Raw genomic sequence first — 26706 nt, forward strand, 5'->3', positions numbered from 1 at the left:
TCTTTCTGCTTTCAGAGGCATTGCGGTTGAATAGCGCTGTGTAGGCGCTCCAGTAATGGCCAACTCATTTGCCCATCTATCTTATTTAATCCTGAGAAAACACTGTGTTTACAGTTCAGCCTCCGTTTTGCTTATGTAAACATAATGTAATCACACTTCTCTAAACCTCCAGCACACCAACGCACCTCAGTTTAGCCACTGATAATAAATTCAGACCAGGATAGAGTACCGTGAGATCCAAACTTTTCAATTGGAACTCATCTAAATTTGAAAGTTTGATAGCAGTCCTAACCCATAGCCTCCATTTCTGTTAGAGCTTTCAACCACAATACACAGTTCTCATCAGCTGATGGTGTTTTCTTGATGGATCTGCTGTTGGACACACTCAGTAGCCGTTATAATGAGTTTTACCCTCTCTGACCCTCTCTGATCAAAATTTAGTTTTACCTTATTAACATGTCCACTGCATTTTTTAGATGTGAGCAAAATAAGCAGCCGATGCCATTGCTGAGCGTTTTCACTTTAAAACTGCAGTGAACTAATAAACACCTCAAAAACCTGAATTTGAATCTTTTGGAATTTCATATAACACCTAAGGGACCAAGTGTGTCAGCTTACAGGTTGGTGCTTACTGTAGATTCAGTTTCCGGTTAGAACATGCCGGGCGGAATTACAACTAGGTTTACAGTGTTTGGATGGACTAGTAGGTGAGGTGGTGTGTTTGAGCGACGGCAAGTAAAGAGGGATGGTTGAAGAGAGATGCAGTCACTGCACTGATTCACACATTCCAAAGGGAGGAACAGCGTGGAGTTACATCTAAGAGAATTTAAGACAGGAAGGGACTATTTTTAATAGAAAAAACATTGGAAATATCTCATTTTGATGCATAGAGATATGTCTATTTTGGTTTAAGTATAGTTTCTAGTCTACTTGGTGTCACAAACAAACAGTATAGTTGATCTAAACAAACAAACAAACAAACAACAAATATGTTTGAAGACATGTTCAGAATCAAGACTGTTTTACCTAACTTTAAAAAAAAACACAACAATTTAACATATTGGTACTTTTTGTACAGCCAAACAAAGATGGCAGCCACACCTAGTGACATTTACTGTTTTTTCCTGTATTATGCAAAACTAATATGAACTAATTATAGATTTTTTAAAAACAGAGAAAAGAAAATAGATAGCCAGCAGATAAGCTATCCTGACAATGCAAATGGCATGAGTTTAGAAGAACTATGGCCATGATAACGAACAAGATAAGCACAGAAATGCATGCGTCATTTTTGGTAACCACAACTTCTTTTAAGGTAATTCCACGTCCTATTTTATGTTTCAGGGTATTTCATTATTTGGTTAATGTTTTCCAATGTAGGATAAGAGTTGTCAAAGGATGTGCTGGGTTTTTGGCTTATATTTGGGGGAAACCTAACCGCATGCCCAATGCTTAAACTCCCACATGGACAATTTAATGAAGCAGAAAATGGTGCCTTTAGGGGAAAGAAAAGAGACAGAAAACAATAGGAATATATTACTAGCTTAAATCTTCACTTGGAGGATTTCTCCCTTCATACTGATTTCAATCCAAGACGGTCTTGAAAAAAAAATCTGGTGGTCTGCCATCTCTTCCCAAAAATGAAACAGTGACTCATCATTGGAACTTTCTTTATTTTTATCATTGCCTGTTGAGACATCTGTAACAGATGCATCCTCTTCAGCTTCTCCAGGATTAAAACATCACCTCCGGGGTGGTGGGTGGTGGATGGTTTCCCCCCTAAACGCACGGAGCCGGTCAGACCTCTTCCCCTCCTTTTGTCCAAATAAAAAAAAGACGGCTTAACTGTGTTTTGATAAGCCGCTGTGAATATCCATCAAGAAATCCGAGCAGCCCACTGGATTGTCGAGCAGCGGAGCGTTTCGTCCCCCCTCTCCCTCGTCTCTCTTCCTCTTCCTCACCCTCCCTGCACTAAGGGCTATATGTTACATTTCCAGCCCCTCTCTCGCTTCTTTTTTCCTTCTTCTACGCAAGCGGACGTCCACGGCGCAGCGACACAAGTGCGCACTACAAGCGAGGAGCAGAGAAGGCGGACGGCGGCAGCAGCGGCGGCAGAAGCGGCAGAAGCGGCGGCGGAGCGACGACGCGAGCGGCGTGTCTGTCTTTTGTGCGGGGGAAAAAACCGGCGGACTGGATGCTGGATGTGTTTATCCCACGGGGGTTTTGGGATCGGGAGAGCTAGGATAACTTCACATGGGACAAAAACCCGCCTTCTTTAATGCCATCCGGCGATCTGTTTCGCCCGGCGTGTTGACGCCAGAGGAAAAGGGGGGAAAACGGAGGCTGCCGGAGGAGCGCAATTGACAGATAGGCGACATGAATATACACGCGTTTCTGTCCACCAGCTGTACAGGCTAGATGAAATCGAAACGGGTTTTTTTTTAATGGGATTCCGGGAGCTTGTGATGCAGCAGCGTGGCTCGATTCTAAACGGGGGGACGAGGATATAAAAAGATGCTCGCTTCAGGTTTCGCACCGTAGGGCAGCGTGTTATTGACGATCGTGGAAATAATGCATCGAGTCCCAACTTTGTTCAAAGGCCTGACACACTGCGATCCCTTCTTTTTTTTAAAAACAGAAAGTGCATTTACGTTGTAACCTGGCGGATGCTCTAGTAGTGATCCTGTGATTCTTGAATTTCAGCAGACGCCAGTGCCATTTATCTGTCAGCACCCCCGAAAATCCCTGCGCTGCTTTTTCATCATTTGCATTTTTAAATACTAAAAAAAAAAGAGAGAATAAAAATCCCGCAGTGTGTGGATGTCAGTGGTTGCAGATCGGGAGTTGTGTTGGCAAATGATTGGTAAATTGTACATGTAGGCAGGCCCTAACCTTCGCTCATGCCGATCCAATCGATAGCGAGATAAAGACAGCTCTGGCAGGCTGTTTGTGCTTCTCTGCAAGTGTCACGGGGGTGTGTTTGAAGTCCCGCATATTTAGTTGTGTTTTCTCTTTACGCAAGCCTCCAGGCAGCAGAGCAGCGGCTCGGAGAGGAGAGAGCAGCCTGTCAACACACCGTAGAGGCGACCACAAAAAAAGTTTCAATGGTTTTCCGAAAGTTGCCCGGTGTGTCGGCATCGGGCATGGGTCTGCGCCTGTCCCAGAAATTCGTCTTCCTGCTCTTCCTCTCGGGTTTGGTAACGCTGTGTTTTGGGGCCCTTTTCTTTTTGCCAGATTCGGTCCGGCTAAAGCGCATTTTTCTCTCCAAGACGGAGATCCAGCCGGTCACTGTGGGCTCCGGGTCCGAGAACGATGTCAGGGAGCATTTAAAGAGACCCAAGGAGCAGGGCATGACCTCGGCCAAAGGAGAGACGGGCACCAAGGGGAAAAGTCTGAGCCGCAAACCGTCCGTGTCTCATGAGGCGACCGAGGAGCGGCTCGCCGGGGGCAAAGCGCAGGAGGATTTGACTCTGTCCAGGTCGAAAACGGAGTCCGCGTCGGAGAGAGCGACCTCCTCCGACCGCGGTGCCAACTCGGATACTTTCAGTTACCAGAAGTTCAGAGGGTGTCTGCTCAAAGCCCCGCTGGGGAGAGACAACGGCAAGCCGGGCGACCCCCAGACCAACGAGCGCAGGGAGAAAGTGAAAGAGGTGAGCATGGATCTGTCACCCTGTCATGTAGCTGCCTGCAGGGTTTCAGTGGAAGCAGCTGCAATCACACTGATCAGGTTGCAAAAATAGGAAGTAAACATTTTGGTGAAACAGGAAGCACATCTGGGGGTGATTTTACAACACATGCAAGCCGAATATTGCCTAATTTATCACATTAGGTGAGACATCTGATCTCACTCAGTAAGCAGTTTTTCCCCTTTCTCTTGCCTCAGAGAGTAAATAAGTTGCACAATCTATTTGCATGGGAGAGCTGTCAAAACACCACAGCAGATAAATGCCAGTTATTCCAACTTGAAATAAGCAGTTATATTTCTGAATTTGATTTATCTCACAATACTTGATGATCTATATAGAAGCAGTGGGACAGTTGTTTGCTGAGCTGCTGTCAAACGGACCAAATAAATCCCTTTCACTCATCAGTTGTCTAAATTTACCCAGTGCCTTTGTGCTTTCTAGTTGGGTTTCTATTAATGAAGACGGAGAACGGTGTCAGGACTGAGTGTTTCCTCTCTCAGTATTCAATCAGATCAAGTGCGGAATAGTTAAGAGTGAATTTTAATGTTGTAAAACAAATGTAAGCTGCACCTTTATGTGCAGGAAAGCAAAAGAAACCTGTAGTTTTATTTACACTGCAGTTTAGTCTTTATTGGATTTTTGTGCCTCTGTTCATGTAACAGCAGCCTACAAGGTGGCAAAGTATTTTCTTTTCATGTGAGCGGTTAAATAATTTTCCATCAGGTCCATCAGGAATGTGGTGCCTTCAGCTGTAGCACCTCTGTCTCCCTCGCACAATCGCCTGCAAATGATGCGACTTTGTGCCGTGACCCTCTGGCCAGGAGCTCTTCAAGCTGTGTGCCAGCCTTTGTTGAGCCCCGTGGGTCCAATAAGGACTCCAGAGTGAGAGCGTCTGTGGATCACACATCTGTACCCACTTAAGGCAAGTGAGGCTGGTGAGGAGAAAGGAGGAGGAGGAGGAGGAGGATGAGGGGGATGCAGCAGCGGGGCAGCCACTGGCCACAATGTACAGATGGGTTTCAGCCTCGGCATGTGACACGGATAACTCCTGTTGTCACTCTCACTCAGGGCCTGGTGTCACTCTGTGATGCTGCTCACATGCCTTTCATACCTAGAGGTGATGTGCTACATGATGACTGAGGCGTCAGAGGACGGAGGGTTATTCGCCCTCATGCACTGAGCTCTCACTGACTCATAGCTTGTACTTTTTTTTTAATGCGCTTTCAAGTGAATGTCAATGTGACATTGCTTGCCCGGTCTGTTCAGCTGAGCTCTGCAAAATTCTTGCCTCGGGGTCATGATTGTTGGAGGAAGAGATATTTTCCACCACACCCTCCTCGCCCAATTATTGCAGTAGAATATTAATTGTGTTTCCTTGGATGAAGACCTCTTTAATAAGGCACTGAGGAGCCAGACACACATTGCATGCCTCTGTTTGCTTCCACCTTCTCAAGCCTGCTGGCTGCGTTGCTGACAGCTTCTCTTTTTCTCTGGAGGCTCACATTCACACTGCCAGCACGGGGTGACACATCACGAACCTGTTCTTTGTCCTCGGTTACAGATATAAAAACCAAAGACTGAAACTTAAAATACCAAAATGTTTGTTGCTTTTTCGCAGTTCAGATGTACATTTCCTTGAAGCTCACACAGAACAGAATTTTTTTATACTCACCGCTCGTGTTTTAGTCTACATATAGAACAGCTCTGTAGAAGCAGTCCTGTTTTTTCAATTTAATGGAATGCAAAGGGAGGGTATCCCCCCTCCCAGAGCCAACAAAAACGGTCTGGTCTGGCCCACTGAGGGCCTCAATGCCCAAGCTGTGAATGGGCATCGTTTTTCTCAACTGCCAACAACTAGAAAGCAGACTCCCCACCTTCTTCCTCTGTGTGTGTGTCCACTGCCAAGAGAGGGTGAAACAAGGGACAATGACTGCATGATCACACATTACAAATGTTTAAAGGCAGGCCACCGCTAGCTGGGGCCCTCAGGATACCAGCAAATCCTGCCAAAGTCACCAAGGTGCTGTACACCTATTCCAGAAACTCCCCACTAAATGGGTAGTTCATTCTCCTCCAAAAGTCCTCAGCAGGATGAAGATGAGAGTAATTTTCAGACGGCCTCCTAGTTGTAATTCTGTGATGTTACGGCTCACTGACTCGCCGGCGTGCGGAGCCGTGAGGCTGCCTCATTGCTCTGGGGTATGAAGCTAAATAGCGGGGATCGTGCCACAAAAATGGCGCCCAGAGCAACAGGAGGGTGTCCTTTTTCCTGCATGCACATTTTGTTGCCGATGTCCTTTACGTTGGGTAAGGTTAGAACTCGATGTGCAGTAATGAAATAGTAGATGCAAACAAGCAAACAAACACAACTGCAGAGCAAAGGGGACATCAGAGAGTGATGGGAGCTGTGTAGCTCTGAGGACCGAGGCTTTTTCACAGACTCGGGCTTCCATATCTCTTCTCTTCTGTTGGCCTCCACATCATCGCATACATCAAAAGAGAAGTGCGCATTAAAAGTGTCTCTATAAAGGCTGAAATTTGCTCTCCGCTTCGTCCCGCTGAATGTTTAACAGAGATATGCCGGTGCAGGGTAATGTGGGCTTTGCTTAACGAAACTGGAATAGTCTGTGATGTCGCCTCCAACAGATGATGCACTTGAAAGGACACAAGGCAATACAGGGAGGAGATGGAGCTGACAGCTAAGAGTGCTGCAGTGAGACCCATTGCAGCTTCTTGTATCAGAGCCTCCTCCAATAGAGCAATAAATGTCTTCAGGGCTTCTTTGTCCTGTGTGTTTCTTGGTGAACAGTGCAGGTCTTGGTCACCTAGCTGTGTGTGTGTGTGTGTGTGTGTGTGTGTGTGTGTGTGTGTGTGTGTGTGTGTGTGTGTGTGTGTGTGTGTGTGTGTGTGTGTGTGTGTGTGTGTGTGTGTGTGTGTGTGTGCTTGCCGGTTTATGGAGTTGATCAAGAACTTGGGGATAAATGTGAAGTTTGACAAGCGTTGTCACCGTGTTTATCCATGCAGTTCCGAGCCCACCTGCATCACTGTGCAGATGACGAACAATCAAATGAGACACATCTGTTTTTAAAGCGAGTCTGTTTAATAGCCAGATGGTTGCGTGCGTGTGTGTACATGTGCATGAAATCCACAATAATAGACTGTATCTTGGAGAAATGAGATAAAGACAGTGATAATGTTAAGTTATTGTGAAATGGAGTTAAATATGTCATAAAGCATTTCTTTTATTGTGTAACTTGAAATATATCGATTTGGCTATACTACATTAACCAAACTGCTGTGTTACACAAACACACACACACACACACACACACACATACACATGCATGGACACACAAACCCAGCACAAAGCCTGAGAAATAGGTGAGCTTGTAGCTGGGCCTGAAATCCCCTTATAGCAGTAATGACCGGTGAGCTGGGTGACTGTCTGAATAAAATGCTGCCGTTAAGCTGGCGCCTCCTGGCCGTCTTTGAGCGCCGTGACCTCCCTGCACCCTTTATTCCCCTGCTGTCTCCTGCTACGAATCAGGTGTGCCAAACAACCTTCAGTGTGCGCCAGGAAAATGGCTGCCCGCTGAGCGAGAAGAAAGAAACGGAAGATGAACAAAGTCTTAAGAAAAGGCTTACACTCTCCCAGTGTTCCCACAGAGCTGGAACATTTGTGCTTTTTCCTCTCCTCTGTGGATGCTGTGCAAATGTCAGCGGCTGGTGTTTGGAATGTGAGCCCATCGTTGTCTTTGGTCTGTTTATGTCGGGGAGTGAGCCACCAGGCCCACTGGATATTGATATATTGTGTCAATGGCAGCTGAGGCAGATATTATCAACCTGTCAGTGCCGCTGGGCATTGATGCTGGTGCTTTCTGTCACACAAGAAGGAATTGACCCTTTAGTCTATTTTCTGATACTTTTGTTTGTGCTCATTTTGCATGGACACTGCAGACATTAAGTGGTTTTTACCTGGGGCTACTTGCAGCAGTTGTCATAGTCGAGTAACTTCACAGGTTGTGATCATAATGAGCGGCTGACACGGTGTGGAAAGCAGGGAGGTACAGTACTTACTACTTTAAATAAAAGCAGTAAACGTTGTGACTTTCAAGCTTATTGCTGACTGTAGTGAGTGTAAAATCTCCTCACTTTATACAGAAGCCTGCAGTCAAACTAGAAACAACATAGAGACATAGGATGTGTCAGTGCTAAAAGCTTGAGTTAGCGAGTCAGACGTCATTGCATGTAACAGTGCATTCAAAAAGATAGTTGAGTGTAACTTAAAATGTGGGATGACATTCGTATGCAGTTATGTTCAATGGAATTAATCACATTATGAATATTTGCCAGTTTGCTGCTATATTTATGCTGCTGTTTCTTTAAACCACATAGCAAGTTGTAGTTTTGTTTATTGATAAGCTGATTACTACTGCAGCTGGATTCACAGCCTGTGCATCCTTTTTGAAACCGTCTGACAACGGAAGTGATACATTTGTACAAATGAAGTTCATAATAAGCTATATAGCATGCAAAGTACATAGTGTATGAAAAAGAAAACCTGTTATGTTCATATGGTAAAAGTGCAAATGCTCTTTGTTTTCTAAAGCATTAAATATGATTGTGTTTTCAAAATAAATGCAATTTTTTACAACAGAGTACAGTTTGTGGTGATTGGTTATAGTGATTTTGACTGAGTAAATACTGATTTTGCATAGTGCCAGCAGTTGATTTACTCCTGACTTTTACCCTCTAGTGCAGATGATTGATTAGTTTCTTATTTTTCTGCAGTTTACAAAAAAGATGCTACATCAGGCTCCCTGTGGAGCCGACTGTTAAGCAAAGTTTCACAGTTGAAAGTCTAGCAGTTACTCCTATCTTTCTCATAAAACATTTGCAAAGCAGTTTTTTTTAGGGGTGCACGGTGATTTGGCTGCATCGTTGGTATCAATTGACAAGGACTTTTAAAAGGGTTGAAAATGAACACTGACAGGCAGATGATTCTGCACAGTTTAGCTTGAAAATTGTATAGAAAATAATTATGGCCTGTGTTACATATATGCTGAAATATTTATCTTATTTGCACAGTTAATGTGTACATTTGAAAAGCTTTGTCTGTACCTGCCAATGAAGCATCATGGAGAGAGTAGGCATAATATTATGTTAACTCCACTACAGGAGAGAGCTGATGTTCTCTGCAATAGGTAGAAAAAATATGTGCATATATTAGCATCGACAATTGACCAAAGTAAGTTGGAAAATATTGACATATTTGCATAGATTTGCCAAAGTCCAATATCATGCATCCCTATTGGTATTTTAAATTCTTCATTGTTTATATAGATTTTTACTACTTTGCAGTCTTCTCCTCTGCCTTTGCTGGACAGGAATATACATTGCCCTCATGCTCATGTTTGTGCAACGTTGTACTCAAACAAAGCGGTGACCCTGTTATTAATTAAATATTCAGTGGCCCTGCTAGTGGTCAACAGTTCCACAGGGTACCTTTAACTTGATGTTTGCTGTCTAAAACAAACCATATCTGTATGCTGGTTAGTTGCTGCACTACATCTAAAATCCTGCAGCCACACTTGTGTGATTACATGCTGATGTGCTGATGACCAATGAGCTTGCTTCCTGGAACCTATGATATCTGTGTTCTTCTTTCTAGCCATCCCTGTCTTTGCGACTAACAGTTTGGGCTTCAAGTCCCTAACTGATAACCCTGGATTGAAGCATCTATGTCCGAGAAATGTGTGCTCTGCAGAATATCAGTAAGCTAGAGGAATGTCAGGTTAGAAGAAAGAAAGAAAGGAAAAAAAATGCATCAGAGCCTGGTACAGAAGCTTATTTTTTTCAGTGGGTGATAAAGGCTGATTAAGCTATACAATACCATGTATTTTCCCCGAGGCAATCACTGCAGGAAGAAAGTGATCGGGTGAAATTGAGAGAGGAAAAGGAAGGATATGAGTAAAAAGGGGGAGATGTTAGCGAACATCCTTTTGCATTCATGGCAGATTCTCCCTGCATTCCCTTTGTGGTGGGGGCCATAGCTTGAGGGAAGGTTTCTCTGTTGAGGCATGCTTTTCAAGAGGTGTGTGTATGTGTGTATGCACATATCTCTTGTGCAAGGGCATTCATACACAAATCTCTGTAGATAGCTATAAGATGCACACAGGCTGCTTTGTGCAGCCATATTTGTTCATTTAAGTGCATGCTTTTCTGCGTGTTTGTGTGGGTTGCACACAGAAACTGGAGGATTATATCACATCTGGAGTGAATAAAAAGCCTAAAGTGCCCTTCTCTCTTGAGAGGCCAGTGAGGTCCTACTGTTCGTACTGAATTTAACAACCGTGGGGTTTATGCACGTAAGCTGTGCGGTGTGTATGAATGGGTGTGTGTGGTTTGTGTGTGCACATTGTAAAATGTTCCTCAGCATTTTTAAAGTCACACGCAGCTCATGGCTTTTGCTTTTCCTGATGACGTGGCCCAGTCAACAGTTTGCAGATGTTTTCACTCGTTACACAATAAAAATCCAGTTTCCCCCGAAAACCCCTCTCGTTGCTTGCGCCTGCGCTTCCATGTTTGCAGAGTTTTTAAATCGTGCCCTACCAGTCGATTTGTTTGCTGTGCTTGTCCAAGGCTCCTCTGTCTCTGTTTACTGTAGCCTGCAGGTATTGCGTCAGTTGCCAGTAAAAGCGGAGGCTAACGTCCCAGACCACATCATGTCACATGTTGACCCCCCTCCTCAAACAGAGGGGCGTAAAAAGAGCTGTGAGTGGGCAAAATGCTTTTGGCAGTGCTCGTGTGTTTTTCTTGAAAGTAAATTTCGGCTTTTCTGGGATTTCATCACTCAGACTCTCAAAAGCCTTTTTACACTATTACCCCTTCCATAGCTGTAATGTTGCAATAAGTTCCATCGAAGCCCATTTATCTCGAGTTCACAGCACTGCTGACATAATGGGGTCATTGTGTGTATACCTCTAAATCCTGGCTTCTGAAGGCCTGTGATTACTGGAAAAACATACATTCACTCCTCACTGGATACCCTCAAGTTGCATAATGTTCCCTTCTAAGGCAGTGACTTTTTGATAAGGACAAAATTGCTTAAGATCCTACATAATCTGTCTTTATCATAGCTTTTTCCAGTCTCTCCTATAGCCTGGACATCACTTTCAGGCACAAATAAGGGCTAATAATCATGCTTTCGAACCATTATGTGCACTCTTGCACTGCACATTATAAGGTCCATAATAACAACCAAGCAAGAGAGAGACTGTGTCTGTGATTGTTTGCAGACTTTGAGCATCTTACAAAAGTCTCGGGCTTGCGGCACATGTGCTTTCAGCCTCCTTGAGTTTTCACAGCTTCAGGCAGTGTATGATGGACTGCATGTTTGTGTACGTGTTTGTGTGTGCTTGCTGTGGATGAAGAAATTTGAGAAGATGAAAGGTCCAAGGATGGCCGTGTTTGCTGCAGGCTCTGCTTGACATCCTTTGCTAGGTGCCGAATGAAATCACCTCCACCACTTTTATCCCCCACCTTTGTTTTTCTTCTTTGGTCTTGCTGCTCAGGCAGGTTCAACAAATAGGAAAGAAGAGAGGAGGGAGAGTGGCCTAGATGTAACCAGCAGACTATCTGAGCCCCTAGCTGAGTTCCAGCCCCTGCCTTTATGCCTGCCTAATTGGTCAGAAACAACATGCGTGGCTGTGTTCACGGGGTAATGGCAAGACATTAGAGTGGGCCGGGGGACCTGGCTTGTCTTCATATGTCTTCTTCATCTTGCTTGTCTTTGTTTAGTTGTGAGTTGTTTTTTTTTTTTTTTTTTCAAGAAAACCCTGTCGCTCAGTCTGAATCTGTTATCCCGTCTTTATGTCTTTCTTCCTCCTTGCGTCTTGGCAACGTGTAACCCCAGGCATGTTTACCGCCACAGCTCTGCCAGCTATCCCCTCCTCTGCATCAATGGACAGCCAGTGGGAGCTGCCCGGCTGCTGTCGTTGCAGATTGCCTGTCTGCATTGTTGTTATCGTGTTGTGACATGGTTTCAACCTACTTTCGAGATGGCTGAATAATACTGTCAAGCCTTTGACCTACAGCTTAGGCGAATCCCCGCAAGACAACATCAACTTTTATGTTGTGGCTTTTATTATCGAGGATCAGGTTTTCCACCAGAGTGACAACAATATGAAGCTTACCAGACCTGTTTTCATGGTCAGCGTAGTGCTGTCTGGTTTCTGTGGGCTGGGAGGAAAATGTGTCTCCCTAGTGATTTTCTCCTTCATCAGCATCAGTGGGCAAATTGCCATTAATTAGCTGAATGCTTACAAGACCGTTTTAGCCTGAGCTGGGTGTATTTGTTCATTATTATCACAATTAAGTCCCTAATCAAATGGCAGCAATGGGGCTCAGTACTCATTAGGAAGCCATATAGATTTCTCTTGTTTCCATCAAGGTTGGATGATGAGCTAGCTGGATAACTGCAATTTTCATCCCACCACAAGGCACTGAAATAACAAATAAACTGATTCGATGGTCTAGTAATGACTGTTTGTGTATGTGAGAACGACCACTTTGCTGATCATTAATTGGATGAGAAGTATAGGTGACAGCATATTTCTTGCACATTAATATTACATTGGACAGAGACAGCTGGATGTGGAAGAGATGCATCCATGCGATGCCTTTTTAGAATAAATAAAGCTGTCAAACCCTTCTAGATATTTATCTTGACCAGAGAGAACCAAAATTGAACTATCAGTCCTCTGCGGAATATCACTCAAAATCCTCCTATTCTGGAAAGCAGCTGTCATACAGTGAACATTTAAGAGGTTCTTTAAAATGCTTTTGACGGAAATCATTTGCTTAAAAAGTACGGCTAAATCCTTCTTCAAAAAACTCATTGGAATCTAAGTGCTGAATGATTATTCTCTTTGAAAGAAAAGTCTGTTCTAAAGAATATAATCTTTCTAAACTTCTAATACCCTCAAAAGCATTTTTTGTAAACGAATCATGTCTTAACCTAATCTGTTCTTTACTTTCATATCAAAACCTATTTGTAAGACAGTTTGAGAGGTTTTCTTTGTGAATGATGGAACCTTTTTCCCTTTACAGAAGGAAAATCTTCACTTTTGTGTTCTTACTGAGAGGAGAGTGGATGGTGAGACAACGTGCTGCAACAACAGGAAATGGGTGTAACTCGTCCAGTTTCAGAAGTGACTGTGGTTAACGGTTCTCAGAGAGCCCCAGATGTGTTGTTTCAGCTAACCAACTGTGACAGCTTGTGGACACAGAGCATCGGGCTGAACTACTGTTGAACTTGTGAATAATAAATTGCCAGTTGGTATGACCAGTGTCCAAAGAAAAACAGTTATCTGTTATCAGATCTGTTGTTAAGTTCTTTTGATTTCATTTTTACTCCGACAACAAGGACATTACACAAGTAAAATTCCTGCTAATTTTGAACAGATATTGATGTCATATTGGGCTGCTATGAGACTAAAGTAGGGTAGTGGTGTCTGAGAATTTCCCCTTTTTTGAACCTTATGTGAAAGAGACACGTGGCATTTGTTTACCCAGGACTGAAAGGTTTTTGTCGTTATTTTCTCAGTAAACTGTTTTCAAAACAAATAAAGACTCACTTTGGCTCAGTACTTGATGATTAAATGCAACCTTGACATTGACAGAGAAACTCAAAAATACGGGCATTTGTGTGAATATTTGCATATCAATCAAACCAGTGAATAACATATCATTAGACTACAGTAGAACTAGAAATAGTCTTAAGAGCCTGTGTATATGTAATGTGGATACATAGAAGGAAGAAAATTACACTGTTACTAAAAAATCATGGTTGAGTGTGTACCTTGTTTTTTGGAGGTTCAGAAAAATGAAAATATGAACAAAAGAAAAACTTTAATCTCGAAAAATGTTAGCATTCAACATTGCCCTTATTTCTTACTGTTACCATTTAAGCACTAAAATGCTAGCATATTGTCAACAAGAAAAGATAAATAACAATAAATACCATGCTGACCTGTTCACTCTCAAGTATAATCTAAGTTTTTTTTATATATATATATATATTTATTTATATATATATATATATATATATATATATATATATATATATATATATATATATATATATATATATATATATATATATATATAAATAAAAATATAAAAAAGAAACTGTAAATGTGGCATACTCATAATTAGCTGAAGTTAGTCAATGAAGCCAGCAGTGGAATTTCAGCATTAAAAATATGCAAAGTAGCTTTATTTTTGCCAATAATGAGAATGTAATCATCGTGTTTGAATAAATAAACTATTTACTGGAATTGTCACTCGGCAAAACTGAGCAGGGGCTGGCTTGAGTTGTGGTGTCCAGTGAGTGGATCCATTACGTGAGAGCAGAGAAGTCGCAGGTTTTGGCCTTGCAGGAAGGCAGATTGAGCAGATGTGTCATATCCACCAAGTGGCATTGTGCTTGTTATGGCATAATAAATTCAGTTTTTGTTCTTCAGCTTTGGTTTGCTACAATTTTTTGAGGAAAAACGACAAAGTTTTGCTGGATTTGGCTTCTAAAATGTGTGAAAGTAATTTTTTTCAGCCATTGTAACCTGAATCTTTGGTGTGATTCATGTACTGGTCAAAAAAACATCAACAACTAACTGCACGTAAAGACAATGTGCCATCAAAAGTTGCAATTTTTTAACATTTTTTTGACATTTCCTGGGCTATGTGATTTATTCATACATAAAAAACTGAACAACTGCCAATTAAAATAAACATAAATCTTAGTCGGAACCCAAGGTGGTGTCATCATCCAGTCACAAAGCCAATCATTCAACACACAGTAACACAATGAGTGCCCAGTGTGAGACAAGTCCGTTTCTACCTGCGCTCAAACTCAGTTGCTCCTAAGCCATGAGAATGATGTAATTAGACTTCATATGTGCTAACTGTATTGAAAAATCAATCCATCTGAGTTAATTTGACCCACCATTAGAGTGGAAGCCTGCTGCTAACTAAACCTTCCCCTAAGATGTGACTTTGCTCATCCTCTCTCTCGTAATGATGTCTGCTGGAGTCTTCCACACACAATGAGAAAAATGAAAATGACAATGACGTGTCTGTTATAAAGACATCTCTGGCTGACTGAGGTCAGAGATTGTGGCTTTTCCCTGAGGGGGAAGACCTATTTTTTTTGTCAGGGAGTGAGATCATGTCACTTTAAATCTCCCCCAATTCAACATGCAGATTGAAAATGGCAGTTCACAAGAAAATGACAAAGCGGCCCTATCCAATAATATTATTGTAATTATAGATTTAATAAAAGAACCATAATTATGACAGCGCACAGTGTGAAGCTGTGGGGTTTTACTGAATTTCACTCACAAATGCACTGACCTCCAACTAGAATTTAGACTGTATTTACTGAAATTTGTGAACAGAGACAAAAATGAGTATTCCCAATTGGTCTGGCCTTGAGACTGGATGTACGCCAGGATCTCATGCTTGTGGCTTAGCAACAGTTGAGTTTATTTTTGTTTGGCCACTAGTGAATCAAAAACGCTTTCGCTACCAAGCGTTGCCACATTAAGGAGATTAATTGTTTGGTGAAACATGAGCCTTTAAGACAGTTTGATGCTTGTGTTCATTGAGGTGACGGTAAGAAACGCTGAGGTAAACGTGAGTGCAGTGCTGCTTGGCTGTGTATGAAACATCCAGCATCCAAAAATGAAATGCACTTTGAGGCTTGACACTGACAGTAGCACAAAGAAGGTCAGGATATAAATGAATATATTTAGTGTAATGAATATCAGTCTCTTCTCCCTAATGTAAAATATTTGTGTGGGAAGCATTCTAATCTCTTGATCACTGCTTTTCTAAACAGAAATTCTTGTTTTTGATTCCCTTCAATACTTCATGTTTTTGCAGTAAAAATGGACTACATTTGTTCAGCACACTCTGACATTAACTGCAGCAAACTAAGGCTTAATACTTTGGAGAAAGGTTACACTGTTAAGGGAAAGCTGTATTTGTCAGGTAGGATAATATAGTATATATCAACGTCTTAACATCTTTCACAGTAGGTCGAGAAAAGCAAGTTGCCAGTCAGAATGATTGTAAACAAGGTAATATTTTTGGCTGATCAGCTAACACTCACTCATATAATGTGTATAAATGCAATGTTCCTCCTAAACTCATAACCAAACTTGAGTACAGCAGGTCCAGCAGGTCAAAGTTTTGGACTGCAGCTGTATTGAATGTTTATGCTGGACAGTTTGGGTTGTAATTTTACTGTTTGCCTGACTTTTACCTCATGCCATGCCTACATTTATTTGTTCAAGGGATGTTTTCCGAGATTTAGGGACTTTTGAGAGTGCTGTGTTGATGACTGTAGTTCTCCTTTAAAGAGTCACAGATGTTACAGGCCATTTTCTTAGATCTGGAAGTTATTGCAGCAGTTGTCAGCACACTGCATCCAGTCTGTTTGGTGAAATGTAAAGCACCTGTGGGCATGCTTTCTTCTGAAAATTTAGGCAGTTTTGCTCTCTCAGAAGGGGACTGAGGCTTATGGAAAAAGTTTAGACAAGGTAAACGAAAAACAGACTCATCTCTAGGGGCTATAGAGCGCTGAATGTGTGTGTGTTTGAGTGTGTGGGAGGCTGACAGTACCACTGCCGTTGTATTTTCCAAGTAAAATGAGATGGATGCTTGCAATTAATTCTGCAGTGACCATTAGCTGAGGAGCCGAGCTGAGCAGAATGATCAGCGGGAAGTGTGAGCAACGCAGTGTGTACATTTCTGTGTGTGTGTATTTGTGCTTCTGCATGTGTGCAATGCTTTAAACACAGTTTGCTCGCGGTCCCTTTGAGGCCCACTGAGTCTTTACAAGAGGCGACTATATGCTGACTACAATGAATGAAACCCGACAGGGCCGTTCAACATCTGTTCCAGCTTCTGCCTGTTTTTGTGTATTTTTAGGCACATGCAAGCATAAAGTAAGTATATCATTATGGTCTATAGACTCATTTAGGACACAAAAGATGAAACTATGAGATCTTGTTTGACATTCAGAGCAGGCAAATGTGGAGGCAGAGGCAAACAGGCTGTCAACTCTAAAAATTAAAATAAAAAATAAAAAAAGGAAAGAAGAAGGTCCTGGGGGCATTTTCCTCAGGAAGACATTTCAATATGAACATGCATAAAATATCAAACTAATCTCCTGTTAAATCAGATTATTCATCATCATTTATTCAGCTAGGGATTCTAAATTAGAGGGGCGACAAATAGAAATAAGTGTAGATCTAGTGTTACCTCTTCATTGTGGCTACTTTAATGGAACTGTACATCAGTATACTATTGGTTGCTTCTACAGGGTTGTCGGTTTTGTTGCTTGGTAAGAATTAGACCATTATTTTAATTATATTTCCATAAGCTGCTACCAGGGATTGACTGATATGGGTTATCCAGGGCCGATGCCGATTATGGGAATCAATGAAGACAGATGGCCGATATTTGGAACAGCTATGCTCTATTAGATGTAATGTTTTAACAGCATGTGATAGCACAGAGCCTGCCATTCATAACTAAGCTTCTTCAATAATAAGGGTGACTATAACGGAATATGTAAAATAGAAATAGGAGTGATTAAATTAGAACAATCTCCTCCTGAGATTGATCAGTTTGTCTCCTGCAGTTACATCTGCATTTCTTCTGTTTTCTTAATTTTACACTATTCTATCACATATTTGCCCGCTGATGTCCAGATCTTATATTATTATTAATTATTATTTTCCAGAGTCTGTTTCAGGGTAATCTCTGGCTGCCTTCTAACTTAGCCGCTAGCCGTTAGCATAGCATTAGCCACTGTGAGAGCAGCTGATTTCCTGATTTGTGGCAACGGCTTGTGTTTCTTGTTCAATTTTTGCAGTCTTTGCTTGAGAGACATTTGTGAGACCACAAAGTGACGACAGACAGAGAGAGGTGGCTGCATAAGACCTGAAGTAGTCCATTTAATTCATCAAGAATCAGTAAATAAAAAAAAAAAAAAAAAAACGACACATGCTGATAATCGGAAAAATGCCAAATATCGGGCAAGTTGATAATCGTCTATCCCTAGCTGCTACTGTACCCCTATTCTGTACATTTACCTCAAAGGCTTTGTAATGTATGCAGATCTTAAGTCACAGGTAATGGCATATTTTTTTCAGAAATACAGTGTCCATAGACTAATTAGAAATGATGCTAGACTGGAGGGGTGCACAGCTCTGGTTGGCATTAGGATCCAATTATTTTTTGCAGTCTACATTATTGCTGGATGACAGCAACAGGGTCTTAATCACTGATGTAAATTACAGCCTCATATCCGATTGTGACCTGTAACTCAATGTCACATCATGTTTGCATGGCCTTTTGTGTTGATTGGCAACAATATTGATGTATCCTTGAAACTCACGAGAGGGCAGTGGGTTCTTAACTAATTACTCGCATTCACGGGCCAGCCAGTTATGATGCATGGGCTTTATGTGTCACTGTGATGCATCAACAGTTGCTGGATTAATTTATGCATTTTGTCACAAAACTGTGGCTGTTTACAAAGATGATTTTTGTGCGATTTATGTGTTCAGTAATGTAGCCCTTAATGTGATGCTTTATCAGCCATCAAATGAAAAAGCGCTGAAAAGACAAGCATTGTTTGATAATGAATTAATACACCAGAATAGGAGCTTTTCATTCTGCACAGTCAACTCATCTGTGTTTTGTCTTCCTTCCAGCAGCTGGACGGGATTTGGATGTGTGTGTTTTTTTTCTTACCCTGCGTGGTTCTGAAACTAGTGCCTGCAACAACAGTGCTATCACACACACAGGGGTCTGTTGGCCTGGAGGGGGGCGGCTGGCGGACTGACTTATTTTAGCAGGGAAGTTGACACACGAGTGAACTTGCAGTGCTAACAGAGCTAAAGGAGCTATCAGAGCAGAAAAGCCCAAAGTAAAACAAACAAAGGGCTCGTGTTGGGCGCAGGCAGACCGAGCTGACAGTGGTGGAGTTGGCACAGTAACTAATAGCACCATCCATATTCATGCTAAAGTGTTTCTTCCCTGGTTTGTCATAATTCATCAGTTTTTTTCTTGTGGCACACCAGTCTAGCAGCCCTATCTCATCTGAACACATGACAGGATGGATGCTGCATTGAAGCCCTTTTGAGATTAAAGTTCTGAAATAGTGAAAAATGGCCATTGCAATTTTTTGGAAGTTGGGTTTTGGACACTTGCTTGGATAAAACAAGCAGTTATTCACAGTAGACACAGGAGAAGCTGTCAAAAGTGACTTAAAAAGTGACACAAAATAGTTAATTTTCAGTCACACTTAACTGACTCAACATTCAATGTTATTTAAAATGCTTGCTATAATTAAGGAGCTTCAGGGAAGTTTTTTTGCTGCACACTCTCCACTATGAAAATACACAGAACATTGTTATGTTTCCATTTGTCTTATTTGGACTCTGGTTTATGCCCTCCTTTGCTTCTCTCTGTTGTCAGTTTATACTTCACGGTGTGCCCTTTACTTTGACATGTTTAATTGGTCCGCCTAAATACATTTGCAGATTTAGTGAGTGTTTGTGAAAAGGAATGCTTGGATAAAAATGTGCCCAGAAAAAGTCATCGCCTTTGATAAATGATGACCTTTGGCTGATATCTAGCACTCATACATTTGTGCACAATGGCAACTTGGGACTAGTCCATTTTTAGAGGTTATCTTGGGTGACTCTGGGCGATTTATCTACCCATGTGTGCTGAACTCATTTGCTCAGTGCTCACATTAATAATTTATGGCGAGTGTGAACTAAGGGGAGTCTCAGCTTTCTGGTTGTAAGCATCCTCTTCAGTTTCCTCCTTCCAGCCTTTTAGTTCTGTTGTATTTCTCCTTGCACACTACTTTAGATGAATTTCACATCGCGCTCTGTCACATCCGTACTCTCTTTGTCTGTCTTTTCCAATCCCGCTCTGTTGCTCCCGTTCTTTCATCTACTAGCTTGTTGTTCACTCCGCCTTGCTGTATTGGAAATACTGTGCTGTTGTGCTACTGTGCTTTGCCTGTCAGGAGAGAGTTTCTTTCACGTCTACCCGACTGCCGTCTTCCTGCCCAGGGAAACAGATGGATCCATTGGCAAACAGTGCCCATGTTTGGATATTCTGTTAACATTTCAGGTTAGAGGTGATGCTGATTAGACGTCCAGCTATGACAGTCATGCAAACTGTGATTTTTTTTTTTTTTTTGCAGTGTTGGTCAAAAATGCACAACACAGTGGGTTAGATTGTAGAACAGATAAGCATGCTGCTGGGAAAGGTTAGGTTCTGTGTTCCAGCAAGCTCAGGCATGGTGAGGCTAAATGCACACAAATAGTCATTTAATTGCTTGCAGCAATTTAGTTACAGAGTGAAATGATGTGATAGTTGTAGTGGAGTTGTTGATCCTGCCTTTCTAACGCAGGGACACAAAGGGCTGTGCAATTCCTGTGCACATTAGTTCACATCCACAGGATCAAAATAAGCAGTCTTACCAAATGCACGGCTTAAGTATTGCACATGAAGTCATCAAGTTTAATTAGCTGTGGAAGCCAAAATCACGAACGCAATTATGAGTCATTGTAGAGCCTCAGTTCAAAGGCATTATAGACCTTTGGACTTGACGCATGCGTATGTATGTGCGGTCTGTCTGCAGATTTTGCTTGAGTGGCTCTTAAATATTGTTATCAGGAGGAAATTAAAGCAGATCAGATAGAGTGAATCCACCTTTGTTCATGTCGTGGTTGTAAATGTTATTGATATTATACTTGAACAGGAGGTAACAGTACCAACAGGGCAAAATAAACTGATCTTGTTAAATAAAATCCTTAACCTGAGGTGTCATTGGGCTCCTGAATTGACTGCCTTTTTGGATATGATCATTTACAGCAACAACAAACCAAAAATTATACTTTGCTAAATAAACTATACACATACAATATACTAGAGCACAGAAGCGACTAAAGAAAAGCACCAACATGTGTTCATTGCTATTAAATTGTGCCTGTTGCTCCTGGCAACATTTTTGTCTTTCCATTCTCCATTCCAACCAAACAGTGAGCAAGGTCCGTACAGTAACATCCTCAATCCCAGGTTCAGAAACTTAACCTCCAGCTCTTATCCTGCTCCAACATGTAGGAAGCAGCATCACGGCTCAGAGAGGGTAGCTGGCTGCTGATTAATAAGCACTTTGACTCCCACACCATTGGACACTGAAATATAGACTGAATATTACTGGATGAAAGCCAATCCAAGCGAAAGCCCACGCTGAGGAGTTGTTGTTGCTATGTAATGGACTTTGCAGGCAGGATTCATTTTCCTAATCAAAATGACTACATCTAATGTAGTGTCCTGTATTCCAAAGCCCAGAAGCTATATCTCTAGCTATCCTTCCCTTACAGAGTCTCCTTGGGTCCTCTTCATCTAATGTAACATGGTCTCCATGTAATTAAAGGGAATGGGGAAAAGGTCATGTGTTGCTGCAGCATTCCCACATCCTTCAGGGGTCACACATAGACACATTCGGACACATTTCCAGAGACTTGTCTCATGCATCACTATAGATTAACTGTTACCAAGGTCGTGACCAATGCTGGAGGTGGAAAACAAATATCTTTTTTATTTTTTTTTATTGGCTTGTTTAACTGCAACAGTGGACTGTGGATTGATTTTGTCCTATTGGTTAAAAATAGTAGGCAGGGAAAGAATTGTCAGCAGAAGTGGTACTTGCAGGAAGAACGGATGAAACATCGGAACACTAAGAGAACCTTGATGATCTGATGGAGTGTAAGTGGACCCCCCCCGTCTCTCTCTCTCTCTCTCTCTCTCTGTATATATGTATATATATATATATATATATATATATATATATATATATATATATATATATATATTCAGAAGGAGGAACAACTGGCTGGGCAGAAGACTGGGTCAGATGATGAATTGACGAAGGAACTTTATTAGTTAGAGGCAGTGGGCAGGTGTGAATTGGTGGTTTTGGAACGATGACAGAGGTTAGAATTGTATGCACAACACAGAGATTAATAAGATGAACCTGAGGTGCAGGAGAAGAGGATGGAGCAGCTGTCTTCAGGACAGAAACATCTAGTTTTTGCAGTTTCGCTTTTTAGTCATGCCTTGATATATAGTGTTTGCAACTTGTCATATCGATTTTCTTTGTCAAATTATTACAGCTTCTCTGAAAACTCTGGCCCTCTTTCTTCCTCTAATTGTTCTTCCTTTCAGTATCAGTCTGTCCTGTGTTTGCCTCTTGCCTTGTGCCATAGTTCCTTCTTTTGCCTTGCCCCTCCAGTAATATTAGCACTGAGTCAGTCGTTTTTTTCACCCACTTAACATTTGAACATAGATGTTAATGTGCCAGCTCCTGGGGGTGCCCGCAGTCTCTTGATATGCATTTGCATAAACTGCACGTTCTAAGTGCTTTTAACACCCAGACCAGCGTGCCTTTTGCAGTTCTTCTATGAGTTCGTTTCTCATGTGACTTGGGTGTGTATTTCGGCGTGCATACTGTAGCGCCCGGCTATTCTGGATGTGCTCTTTACAGTCACATACACATGGTTTGATGGAGTTCATTATCACCGTCCTTTCGTTACTAATGCATACATGCATGCAGCTGGGTTCTTTTTGCCTGAATCGTGGTGATAGTACACTATGTCCTTGTTTCCTGCTCTACCTTAGAACGTGCCACCATGTAGTGGAGTAGTTGTAGCTTAGATTAACCTTCTTTACAGACTATATTTGGATAATTGCAAACATGTCCAGAGCAGATATGCACTCCACTGTCTCAGATCTTATTTCATTATGGTATTTTCAGTGGGTGTCACCGATTTATTTGCCTACACTGTAGAGACATCGGTGAGTCCTGATGCCCTCAAACTGCCCCCGAGTGACAGATAAAGGTTGTCAGTGAAACTTGCTGAATGGATGGAAACAATGGTTGCAGTATTTTTTCCAGGTCTACAGCAGGAAACAGGATGGGGACTCAGCAGAGGTGGTATTTTTTCCCCCTTTCAGAGATCGACATTATCAGTGACACTTTGCCGCCTCTCTGCGTTCTTACTGTCCTCCTCCACCCGTTCAGACATATCATGGTCAGAGGTCAGCTCACACGCTTCCACACAAACAAAAACAGTGCAGGAATCACAGATAGGAATTTCCTACAGCCTGTTATTGTCACTTCACAGGTTCAGTTGAGCAGCTCTGAGAAAGTGCCTTCTCAGCACTTCAGTCACTCGGCCTCGGCTTGCAAGAGGACCTTCCTTATTTTATTAGACAACTCAAGGAAAACAATTGAGATTTATGAGCAATTTGGCTGTGCGTACTCACATTGTGCTTTCATCCCCACCCCCCACTTTCCTCCTCTTCTCTTTCTGTGGAGTATTTGCAGTGTGTTGGAGGTCTTATGAGTCCCTGGGGTCATTTGTGGCCTGATAACCTCACAAAACATCTGGCTTTAATTTAGTGCATGTCACTCAAAGAACATGTAAGTGAAAACATCAGGTTGCAAAATTAACTGTCTCATAAACTCTTTATATTTATTTTTCTATGAAATATAAGCTTTCATTTCACATAGAAATACAGAAGGAATCAACATAATTTGATTTGAAAAACAAATTGTTCGCAATAATTGTATGTATTTGTGTTTCTCTGTTAGCCAAAAAAACCCCAACAATACATGAGCTCCTGATGTTGCAGATGTAGAAAATAACATCATAAATGTGATGTGAAACTGAGATCTTCGCAAAGCAATGCAAGTCTCCAATGATTTGTGTCACCTAAAAAGTAGTTTTACAACTTTTCTGATAGAAAAGAACCAACCAAATACTTTTACACCTAGGACAAAAGGACAAAGTCACATCATATCAGGCCATTAACTTTGATGAGAAGGTTTTATGTTGAAGAAAATGGTATGGAAAATGTCACAATGACATTTTTGGCTTATATTGGGGCATACAACTCCCAAGCTGCCCCTTATTCAAACCCTGTTTTTTGTGTTTGAATAGATGCTTTTCTTTCCTGCCAAGCTTAAACTGACTTCAGCTCTGTTATCCAGAGGATTTCGATGAGCACCTTGAGTACACGGCATTAAAAAGGCATGAAATCATGGGCTACTCTACCTTTTCTTCAAACATTTAGGGTAAGGAAAGAGTTCCAGCTTTTACTGACAGTGTTTATTTTTGGGCAGACTCGAGTGTTGCAACCAGCTTCACCAACCCACCTCTGGCAGCTTATGCAGCCCGATTGCAAAGGGAAAAAAAAAATGACAGGAAGAAAAGATTTTTAAATGAGGAACATAGTTGCAGTAGGAAGCAAAGCAAAGCACACAAAGCATGAATTGGTGTTTGTGTGTATTGTATAACACTTTCCTCTGAGGTGTGTTGAACTGTGTCCTGGGGCTGAATACACTCAGACAGGACTGACAGGCACTTTGCTTCTTTTCCTAAGACAGAGTCTCACCCCCAGGGGTCTTCTGTAGATTACAGCTAAGTATACAAAAAGGAAAAAGAAGGAGGCGCTTGTCTCCTTTTGTTTTGTGCATGTTTCATTTGGCAGAGGAATATATTTCCCTCAGACAGCTCAGTAAATCATGCATGCGTTTCCCGCATTTTCACTTCCATGGGAACTGAATATGTCAAAAAGCGATTTCCCACATGCTTCACCAGAGTCCGAGAAAAAAATGAGTCAGCATGGCCATCTAATCTCCCAATTCCCAATAAACCTTTTTGCTTCAGCGCAAACACACACATTCACACATACAAAGGCGTATTCCAGTACAGTTCCCGCTACAGTACCTCTGACAAAACTCCAGTCTGGCTCCTGTGGAGAAAAGGCCACGCTGGAAAATCGCTGTGGGGATCAATAAGGCAATTTTCTGTCGGGTCAGCGGCTGTCACGCAGGTTATTTACTCTGAGGAGGTCTGGGGGGGCAGTGATAGGCGGTGGTGGGGTTGCGTATGTTAGTAGACATATTGCCTTGCTTGCCTAATCTCTCTCTGAACACTTCATATCAAACAGCTCCTGCACTGTCCCTGAACAGTCAGGAGACACATTTCTGTCCCATGGCAGTGAGTCGAAGCTTAGAGAACGAAATTAATTTCCTTTGCTTGTTATAGTTTTGTATATTTAAAGATTAAGGATATGAGATTTTTTAGGGAGAGTTATTTGGTTGCTAAAGTCTCGGCAAAAAGAATGTAGCAAGCTCATAAAGGGACATAACCACACAGTAGCAGATGGCATGTCTCACTTTGGTGATCCAGAGTTTGAGAGTGATTTTAAGACTCCTTATGACACTTAATGCTTTGCATCGAGTACCAGATGTGGGTAAAGCCAGTGTACCTGGGAGCATGGCCTCACATCTGCTGCTGCCTGACTGTAGAAAGCCAACATCAGGAAGCACAGGCAGTTTGATTAAAGAAACGTTTAGCTCTGGGAAATTAGGATGGAAATTTTATAGATCAAATAACTAATCAAGAAACTAACCTGCAGATTTATGGATAAAATCATTCAAATTGGTAGTTGCAGACTTACTGCCATCCAGACTTTGCACTTTAATTATTCATTAATCCTCATACAGCGTTTCACTTTTGTCTTCTTGTCAGTTTAAGTTGAAAAAGAGGTTTCTCTTGTCATCTACAAATCTTTTTCTTTTGCATACTAATGAGCACAGAAATCACATGTAATCTATAAAGGCTTGAACTTCAAGAGACTTCTGGTGTAGAAGGGCTTGAATCTTAACAACACAAACATACTGTGGTTGAAACAGAAAATTCCAAGCTGTGATGTTTTCAATTCTCCAAGGATTAGCTGAAGAATTCAAGGAACTGAGCGACCTGACTGATCTGTGTGGGGGTCTGACATTGCAGAAGTGCCTCTGACCTTTGTGAAGAAAGCCAGGCCTTTTTTCTCCCTCCTGGATTTTCCTAATAAGCAAGAGTTGTGTGGGATTATGCTCACATATCCTTCCTCTTGTTTCCTGTACAATAGCAGATCCCTGCAGAGATGCAAGTTTAAAAGATTTATATATCCATCCTATATCTGCAGAACCAAAGATTCTATTCTTTGCATCTTAAGAATTGTAAAGTTAAAGTTATCTCCATCACAGAAGTCTTTGGAGGAACATAGAGATCTGAATTTTCACAAATGCGTCTAATGTGCAAATGAGTCACTTATAGTTCCCTTTTTATGCTTTCATGGCTCCAAAGGTGATTTATGCTACTTAAGAGATTGCAATGATGTATTCAAGGTGAAATGGAAACCCGAGATGATCAATCAGACTAATGAATACTATCATTTGTTACATGTATGTCAGTGGACATTTTGCCAATGTGAGGATAAAGATTACTTGTCAGATGTGGTTTTATAAAACCATACATACCCAGAGACAAATGTGTGCAGTGTTTTCGTTAATAAGTAAATTCAAACATTTAGATGATCACTTAAATGGTTGTCAGACATATAAATGCATGGTGGTTCATTACAATGGCTATTTTTCAACTTGCCTTAAAATGTAAACTGTGCTTTGACCTTGCCAACTGCAATTTATACGTCTTTGATTTAATGTCTCATAAGGGTACCATGCCACAGTAATCGCCATAATTGTTCATCCTGCCAAGTGTCAGTCTATTTTGCCCCAGAGCCAATAGAGTGTGCACTGTAATATGATTGCAGGTGAATTTGGAGCACCTCACTGTTTCAGATATGTCACCCCAGGGACTGAGTCAGGTCCAGGGTTTGTCAAAAAAGGGGACTTTATGGAAACTGTCTGCAACATATACATGGGGCGTATCGTTGAGCCATCCGATTTGACTGCCGTGCCCAGGAGAAATGTACTCAGAGCAGAGGCCCATCTTCTTTCCAATTACAGCAGCGGTGCAGGTGAAGTGGCCTATTTGCTTGTTGAGGCGCACAGGGCATGCTCGGC

The 26706-nt window shown here is 41.8% G+C and overlaps 1 protein-coding gene across 1 annotated transcript in view; it reads left to right on the top strand.

Moving 5' to 3' along the window:
* The first annotated feature begins 1963 nt into the window (after positions 1 to 1963).
* LOC111567735 (mannosyl-oligosaccharide 1,2-alpha-mannosidase IA) overlaps positions 1964 to 26706 on the top strand; it is a 195497-nt gene continuing 170754 nt past the window's right edge. The window contains exon 1 of the mRNA XM_055013597.1: positions 1964 to 3650. Coding sequence (XP_054869572.1) covers positions 3105 to 3650 — 546 coding nt within the window. The 5' untranslated portion in view covers positions 1964 to 3104. The remainder of the gene's footprint in view (positions 3651 to 26706) is intronic.

Source organism: Amphiprion ocellaris, chromosome 9 (assembly GCF_022539595.1).
Source record: "Amphiprion ocellaris isolate individual 3 ecotype Okinawa chromosome 9, ASM2253959v1, whole genome shotgun sequence".
Classification (NCBI taxonomy): Eukaryota; Metazoa; Chordata; class Actinopteri; family Pomacentridae; genus Amphiprion; species Amphiprion ocellaris.